At 37.3% G+C, this 9,271-nt stretch overlaps 1 protein-coding gene and 1 pseudogene across 2 annotated transcripts in view; one reads left to right on the top strand and one right to left on the bottom strand.

Moving 5' to 3' along the window:
- Nucleotides 1-618: 618 nt before the first annotated feature.
- Nucleotides 619-5,646, bottom strand: LOC133854954 (nudix hydrolase 14, chloroplastic-like; annotated as a pseudogene).
- A 776-nt stretch (nucleotides 5,647-6,422) lies between these two features.
- The window catches only part of LOC133854156 (geraniol 8-hydroxylase-like), a 29,789-nt gene continuing 26,940 nt past the window's right edge, over nucleotides 6,423-9,271 (top strand). Inside the window, exon 1 of one of the 2 annotated variants that reach the window (XM_062290217.1) lies at nucleotides 6,423-7,428. In XM_062290217.1, the coding sequence (XP_062146201.1) occupies nucleotides 6,538-7,428 (891 nt within the window). In that variant the 5' untranslated portion in view covers nucleotides 6,423-6,537. The remainder of the gene's footprint in view (nucleotides 7,429-9,271) is intronic. The other variant, XM_062290218.1, reaches the window with a different exon arrangement.

Here is a 9,271-nt window from a genome sequence, read left to right as displayed (position 1 = left end):
TCAATGAGTTGCATCTGATCTTATTATCGACGTGGTAGCTAAACCCTAATGCTAAACGATACAAGCTTCACGTAAAACTTACCCTTAAAAGGCTTGTAAGGTGTTCAAAAGCTTGTATACACATAAATAAAATTGTACTTAAGTCATGTAAGACACTTACGATTAGGATCATGACCGTAACATGTTCATCTACATGTCTGAACTCCCAACTCACGACAGTGAGGAACATTAGACATCCAAATACTTTTTTCCAGAATTTGATTTCAATCTGACGTGACACATCAAGTTAGAACCAAATTCTAAAAAAAAAAACGTTGGGATGTCAAGCATTTCTCCACGACAGTAATAGCCAAACCTGCTGTGGGAATATCTCTACCGGAGAGAACAAAAGAGAATATCAAAGATGAATCAGAAGCTTTCTGCCATATTGAAGAAATGAGAGGATGAGAGGCAACAATTATAGAATTCCATTCTCCATCCTATATATCTATTCAAGGAATTTTTTTATTTTCTTTTATTGGTAAGTTACACGCATCCGGTAGAACTTGAATCCACGCCCTCACCTTCCACCTTGCTACAAAGGGAGGAAGTAGTATTTGGGCTAAAGCTCATTGGCCATTCGAGGGAAACTAAAGAAATGATCATTCATCTGACAACAGTAACAATAACAATGTTCTGCAACATGTGAACAAATTCCTTCAGAATTTAGAATGATTATGGTCCATCATTCCATAAACCAAAAGTTGGTGAGTACTCTGACCCCACATGAAAAGTTTAGCGTCTAGAAAAATAAGCAATCGGGTCTTCATGGAGGCAGTAGACCTTCTCTCTTAGCCATTTCGTAGAGAGCAATGGCCATTAGAACCTTTGCATCGGCTGTCATGCGCCAGAGGTTGTTGAGAAAGACAATGGGACCAATATTGAACAAGAAAAAGAAGAAGAGAATTAATCTCGTATATTATTATGTATCATTGTTCTCTGTTTTATATTACAGCCAAGGGAACAAAATCCCATGATCTAAGGACTAAGAAAGAAAAGTAAAAGCCATGATCTAGAAAAGCAAAAGCCATGATCTATGGAAAAGGAAAAAACAACTCAAAAGTAAAACTAATGGTCAAAGCTACTAATAGCTACTAATGATCATGTCTCAATACTCCCCCTCAAGTTGGAGCATGAAGGTCCGTAATGCCCAACTTGCTAAGGAGGCGATGAAAGTTGTCACGGCCCAAAGCTTTAGTGAAAATGTCGGCAAGCTGATTACTAGAGGGGACGTGAGCTGTAGAAATGATCTTAGCACTGAGTTTGTCACGGACAAGGTGGCAGCGGCTACTTGTGAACTCCTCTGGCTCAAAATGGTTCTTCAAGATCTCGGGGTTTCTCATTCTCAGCCCATGAAACTTTATTGCGATAATCAAGCAGCTCTTCACATTGCTGCCAACCCTGTTTTTCACGAACGAACGAAGCATATTGACATTGACTGCCACCTTGTCCGTGACAAACTCCGTGCTAAGATCATTTCTACAGCTCACGTCCCCTCTAGTAATCAGCTTGCCGACATTTTCACTAAAGCTTTGGGCCGTGACAACTTTCATCGCCTCCTTAGCAAGTTGGGCATTACGGACCTTCATGCTCCAACTTGAGAGGGAGTATTGAGACATGATCATTAGTAGCTATTAGTAGCTTTGACCATTAGTTTTACTTTTGAGTTGTTTTTTCCTTTTCCATAGATCATGGCTTTTGCTTTTCTAGATCATGGCTTTTACTTTTCTTTCTTAGTCCTTAGATCATGGGATTTTGTTCCCCTGGCTGTAATATAAAACAGAGAACAATGATACATAATAATATACGAGATTAATTCTCTTCTTCTTTTTCTTGTTCAATATTGGTCCCATTGTCTTTCTCAACAGGGAAAGGTGGTGGTGTTGTTGCCTTGTAGTAGTATAGCCCATCACGAAGTTCACCCATTCCAATCAGCTTCCTCGCGGCAAGGTCCTGGAAGACACAAAAGGTGGAGAACAAAATAGCAACACAGTTTAGAGCACGGGTGATCTTGCTAATAGAAAGGAGATTAAACTTAAAATCAGGGACATATAAAACGTTGGCTCTAGTGACAGTGGGTGACAATTTGATAGAGCCAATGTGAGTGATAGGAACAAGTTCACCTGTTGGAAGTTTAATGGGGCTAGCATCTTTGACTTCGTGAGAAGTTTCAAGGATGGAAGGAAGAGAGGTCATGTGATCAGATGCTCCACTATCAATGACCCAATCAGAGGAATGCAAATCTGGAATTAAATTGCAAGAATGAGGTAGGACATTACCAGCAAGATTGGCTGAATGATTTGGCGAGAGAAGGTCCATCAATTGGCGGTATTGCTCAGCAGATAGTCCTGGTATCGAACTTTCATTAGTATGAGATGTTCCTGGATTGGTAGAGACATGATGAGCAACATGAGGAGAGGATCCTTTATTTTGACTGAATTTCTAATTGCTGCGAGAATGATCCCAGTTGGGTGGATAGCCTACTAGCTTATAGCAAGCGTCTTTCCAATGTCCAAGAGCGCCACAGTGATCACATTTTGGCCTACCACGTCCTCTTCCTCGTGGTTCATTTGGACGAGAAGAGTGTGAGAAGTTTCGGTTTGCTGCCATAACCACAGAATCAGAGTTGAGTGTAGGGAGGTGAAGCAACCTCTGTTTCTCTTCTTGGTGGATAATGGAATAAACTTTGCCAACGTTGGGAAGAGGATCCATGGCAAGGATCTGGCTGCGAATGGATGCATATGACTCGTTCAATCCCATAAGGAATTGAAAGACATGTTCGATTTCCTGCATGTGAGTGAGTTCTCGCAAGGCACCACAAGAGCAATTTGGGATGGTGGTGAGTGTATTCAACTCATCCCAGTATGATTTGATAATGTTATAGTAAGCAGCAATGGACATATGATCTTGGCTCAAGGTGGAGATATTCCTTTTTAACTTAAAGATTCGAGGATTGTTACCTTGAGAGAAACGTTCTTCTAAATCGATCCATACTTCTCGAGGATTGTTACAGTTGATGACACTGTTGAGGAGTGATTTATCAATGGAGTTAAGGATCCATGACAACACCATATCATTACATCTTTCCCACAGGTGAAGGTCTGTGGAGTTGAGAGTTGGGCGAGTGAGAGAACCGTCGACAAAACCAAATTTGTTTTTGGCATTCAAGGCCATTTTCATGGCTCGCTTCCAGGTGATGTAGTTGTCACCGGTGAGGGAATTAGAAACTAATACTGCTCCTGGATGGTCAGCAGAATGGAGAAAATATGGAGAAGATGGAGAAGAAACATCACTGATTTGGTGTGATGTTTCATTGTCTTGCACATTTGTCTCTGATTCGGACATGTTGATGAAAGAAAAAAAAATCAGAGATGCTCTGATACCATGTTGAGAAAGGCAATGGGACCAATATTGAACAAGAAAAAGAAGAAGAGAATTAATCTCGTATATTATTATGTATCATTGTTCTCTGTTTTATATTACAGCCAAGGGAACAAAATCCCATGATCTAAGGACTAAGAAAGAAAAGTAAAAGCCATGATCTAGAAAAGCAAAAGCCATGATCTATGGAAAAGGAAAAAACAACTCAAAAGTAAAACTAATGGTCAAAGCTACTAATAGCTACTAATGATCATGTCTCAATAGAGGTTTTTATAGGGAACCACACGAACCTTAATCAGCTCACCATGGTCACGAAGACCTGTTTCTTTTCCTTGCAGTTGCATGATGATCTCTTTATCCACATGCCCCCTGTACAGAAACAGGCTAATTTCTTCATCGCACCCTCCCTAGCCATGAAAAAGGAAGTGAAACTAATAAACAGAATTACAGAGGCTAATCTCTTCATTTTCTTCAAGAAGTCATAACATATATATACAGAGTTCTAACCTGACCTTAACACCCAATGCTTATCCTACTCATTTATTTAGGGATTTGTTTCTCAGTAAACAATGTTCTTGCTGTAGGCAATAAAAAAACATGCAACTCACTTATTATTCCTGATGCAGTTGATGTTACAAATAACTTTTTCACTTGCATGATTTCCCTATAACATTGAATGCACCTTCCCTACTCAACTCTTTCTAAACTCATATGAGAACCTGAAAGAATAAAAGAAAATTCTCACCCATGAGATGGCCTCCTTGGTGCTCGTTTCTAGATTCAACCACTCTATGCACACACGTGCTCTTAAGCAATGATTCCTGGACTTTCTATTCTTGGAATGCCAATAAACTGAATTATTTTTAGAATTATTTTATATAATTAACAGTCTCCAAACCCCAATGACACTTTTTGTAAGGTAAATAACCTTCAATGGCACTTTCGTAACAAGTGAATCTTGAAATCCTGGTTTCTATGTGCACTATTTCCTCAACCCAAACTTCAAAAAACGGAAACGTATACCAGAACAATGAACATCGCCAGCTTACCGGAGAAGGAAAGACTCTGCATCCAGAAAGGCTGTGAGATCAACCATGTCTTCTGGATTTATGTGTATACCAGTCTCCTCCTCAACCTGTCATAATCAGAAGATCAAAATCATACATTTAAAACTTTGCAAAACTAGTAGATGGGTGATAATATAGATTAACAGATATGATAGAGATTACATGCACAGGAAAAAAGGGTAAGATAGATACATGGACACGCATGCACATTCTAGTACGTGTATTCTGTGCAAGAGAGAAAGAGAGAGACCTCTCGAGCCGCAGTGCCAACAAAATCATCCTTGTCATCATCCAACATTCCAGCAGGCAATTCCAAAATAAGCCTCCCAACATGGACCCTAACCTTATATACATGTAAGAACTTCCAATAAGGTCTGGGTTGTGTAGCAGTGTAGTGCTCATCTCAGATCAATCTCTAATATATATAATAATATTTATGTTTTCAATAAATTTTAGGTAAGGTTTCATAAAGAAGAGTAGGTACAACAGGAAGAAAAAAACAACCTGTTCAGTAAGAACAGCATAAATCTCACCATCCGACTCCAAGAGGATCAGTATGGCTACAGCCGGTCCTCGTGCAAATACAATACCTGGAACCTAAGCACATTTTTTAGTTCCAAACAGAAACAGAGGATGAAGCAATGGAGGCACAGTATGAAGATTACCACAACAGATGAGATATATATTTCCCAAGGCAGGACATACGAAGCCTCAAGTTCATCTAGCTACTAAAGGAGAAAATCAAGAACGACCGTTGAACATGAGTGAGGCTATTCTGTTAGACACTACACTGGGATAAAACAAGAGGCACAACAAACACAGATTGAACATAGTTAAATATCCAGTCTTTAACTTAAAAAAAATGAATCTAATTAATTTAGATTCAGAACAGTGCATGGAGATGACTACATACCTTTTTTCCGGTTTCCTTATCAAAAATGTCAGCTTTGAACTTGAGAAACCCAATGCGCTCTCCAAACATATCTACTCCCTGGTACCAACAAGAAAATGTCAGAAAATACATTACAGTCTCCATTATGACTGTTATAACAATAAGAATAAAAGGGATGATGGAAATCACAATCTCAGTAACTTATCTAATGCATCAAAAGATAATAACAAATCTCGAGCGACAATTCAGTAGAAGTTAATACTGGAATGTTACAAATTAGGATTGACATATACATGCATTCCTACTTACCTATATGGGTTTTAACAGAAACAAACAGAGTCTTTTGGAGAGCGTGCGCAGAGGCAACGAAGCTTGAAAACGGGCATCGTCATTTTGTTTGGGTACGGAGTTTGCGCGCAGGTGGATTGCTGTCTTTGTTGGGACCGTGGATGTTTGGATGCAGAGGTTTGAGGTTTTTGGTAACCTCCTAATTTTAAAAAAAATGCAATTTTAAATTATTTATTTTTTACGATTTAGTTTAATTTTTTTTTTTTTTTTTTTACAGAATCGCAATGGTAAATCCACCCAAAGAATAATACTATAAATTATACTTTTATCTTATTCGGATTGTAGTTGGTTGATGATTTGTTGTGGTCTACGACTATCAATCTTTGATTTATTTTTTATTTTAAACAAGGGTTGATTCAAGAGTAAATGAAAACTGTCACAATACTCCAGTAAAATTAAAATATGATAGAAATATAGTATATAACATTTTTCATTAAAGAAATATTTTTTTAAAGAAATATTTCATAAACGTACAACACCATAATTCATAATTCATAAACGAAACCAAAAGTGAAGGTAAAACTCAGGGTCGAAGACGCCAACATGACACTCACGTCCATTTACCAGGACCGAAGAACACCAAAAGGTAGGGCCCAGTCCAATCCGATGGCGCGTGTACTTTTTTATATCTCGATTCCCTTTTTTGATTGCTACCCCTCCCTCAATCTGGTGAATCGGAATTATTATTTCCTTTCATCTTTCCCCTCAAGTTGCACGTCATGTCTCTGTAAGTCCTTTTCTCTAGCTTTTTTGGCTCTTCGTCTGTTTGGGATAAAAGTAATCTCTTCAGAGGGTCACAGGGAAAATAAGATGGATTTCTTGAGCTGTATACTATGGCTTTGCCTCATCTGGATCTTGATCAAAATCTTCCATATGATTCCCAGAAGCAAAGCAACTCACAGCAAGCTTCCACCTGGTCCAAAACCTTTTCCGGTCATCGGAAACCTCTTAGAACTCGGAAAAAAACCCCACAAGTCCTTATCCAAGCTTGCCAAAGCTCATGGCCCCATAATGAGCCTAAAACTAGGACAAGTAACAACAATAGTAATCTCTTCGGCAGACATAGCCAAAGAAGTCCTCCAGACACATGATCGGCTCTTGGCCAACCGACCCATCCCGGACGCAATCCGAGTCTACAACAGCGAGGAGTACAGCTTGGCATGGATACCCATTTCTGCCCGGTGGAGGAACCTTCGAAAAATATGCAATGAGGAGCTATTCGCCAACAGAATACTCAACGCTAACGAAGATATCCGCCACAAGAAAGTCCAAGAGCTCATCGCTGAAACTCATCAGTGCGGCCTAACCGGTGAGGCAGTAGATATAGGGAAAGCAGCTTTCAAGACTACGCTTAATCTTTTATCAAACACCATTTTTTCGGTGGATTTGGCCGGAAAGGATTCTGACAAGGCCGGAGCGTTGAAGGAGCTCATCTGGAATGTCTTGAAAGAGGCGGCGAATCCCAACTTGGCAGATTTTTTTCCTGTGCTGAAGAAGGTCGACCCTCAAGGCATAAGGCGGCGCATGGCAGGTCACGCTAGAATGATTCTGGGCCTCTTTGACGGAATGATCAACCAACGGTTGCAGTTGAGGAAACTCTCCGGCTCTATCATGGACAGTGATTTCTTAGACATCCTTCTTAGCATCAGCGAAGAAAAAAGTGAGGAGATGGACAAAACTACGATATTACATCTACTCCGGGTTAGTATTATTACTCTATCTCTATTCTTAATTCTCGGAAATTCTTTCATAATTAGTCTTTTTTTCTTTTTCTTCTTCTTCCTTCCTCCTTTTTTTTTTTTTTTTTTTTTGTTATTTTTATGAATAAAAACTTTATAGAATAGCACTCAAACAAAAACAAAAGAGAAATGCTACATATACTTAAACTTTTACAAAGGAAGTCTTACTAAGACGATGTAGAATTTATTCATTGGTATTCGTAACATTTTTTTTTTATATATTAATTGTTTTGATCATCTCCAATAAATAAGCTCCACATTAGTTAGTAAAGCTCAATTTATAAAAGTTTAAGTACATGTAACATTTCTCAAAATAAAATGGGTTAATTCCTTTTTGTCGGTCCAGTTCGAGTAATAATGTTAAAATATGAGTATAAAAATTTAGAGTAAATTACAATAGACTTGTATTAAAGTTGTGATAAAGTGGATTACAATAGACTACATTTATGAGGCGACTATGGAAGGTGAACAAAAAATCCTAGATTAAGTAAGGAAGTGAATAAACTTACAAGGAAACTAATTCAATCATAATGTTGAAAATATTCTAACAAGACTTCTAAATTATAATCTACTAATTTTTTTGTGTTGGACTCGCTGGTCGTGTAAGAAATTGTTAATTTTAAATATCGCGTATGAAGTTCAAGTCATGTCGATGAGTCATAAATATAAGATTATATAGATTAACACTAACTTAACATATTTAATTAAAACCAATTAGATGTACCTCTTAACTATAATTCATTAATTTTGTGTTTGATTTATATCTAATTTACAGATTGCATAAAAAATTGTCATTCACCATATTATTTGTATTATAGATATAAGTTTTCTAGTATGATATATTTCCTATATTAATGTAATAAGAAAGTGTTGAAATGGATGTTTCTTTTTAGCATTACTTAGGGAAGATAAAGCACTCTTTTATTTAGGGTCTTTTTTTTTTCTTTTTTTTTTTTTGGAAAAAAACGCTCATTCTTTTCTACCGGCCACCAAAAAAAAATAAAAAAAGACTTGAGAGGAAAATTCATTTTGAGAGGAAAATTTATTAAGTCAAAAACTGTATTTTAATTTTATAAAGAAGAAACATCTTTTAAAAAAAATATATATATATATATATTGAGAGGAAAATTCTTTAGGGTTATCTTGATAATATGTTACATTTTTACTGTGTGGTATTTTTTTTTTCAGTGTTTTGATGAAACAGCCTAAAGAGAATAAAAAGAAAGAAAGTGATTAAATTTTGGTTTAAAAATTAAAATTTAATAAGGAATTTACGTGGCATGTTCTTAACCTTGTGGGTCAAAATTGTTGTCCGATCTTGATCCTGAGAAAAGCCAATTTTAGACTTTTTTTTTAAGTACCAATTTTAGAATTTCAAAGGTTGTTTTGTTTGCTAAAAAAAGAAAAAGAAAAAAAAGAAGAAGAAGATAGATATATAAGAATCTTTGACTAACAAAGTGGCCCCACATGTCACAAGAAACAAGAGCTTGTGGGGTTGTGCACGGGCTGGCACGGCGACGAGAGACACGTTAACGTCATACTGGCACGGCGACGAGAGACTGTTTTTTCTGCCCATAGACTCATAGAGTCAGACAAATCTCACGTGGAGAATGACATAAATTATTACAGCAGTTACTCAAATGTAATTTTGGCCGTCTAAACGTTAAAATGAAAGCAAATAATGTTGGATGAGCTTAGCAATTTAGAGAAATATTTTGTGAATTGTTGGTTTATCAAATGTAATCTCACAATCTCGTACAATAACCCCAGTTTACTTTGACTATTCCACGGTCCTGTGCCTGCCA

Source organism: Alnus glutinosa, chromosome 13 (assembly GCF_958979055.1).
Source record: "Alnus glutinosa chromosome 13, dhAlnGlut1.1, whole genome shotgun sequence".
NCBI lineage: Eukaryota > Viridiplantae > Streptophyta > Magnoliopsida > Fagales > Betulaceae > Alnus > Alnus glutinosa.
This window is presented reverse-complemented; position numbering and strand designations above follow the sequence as displayed.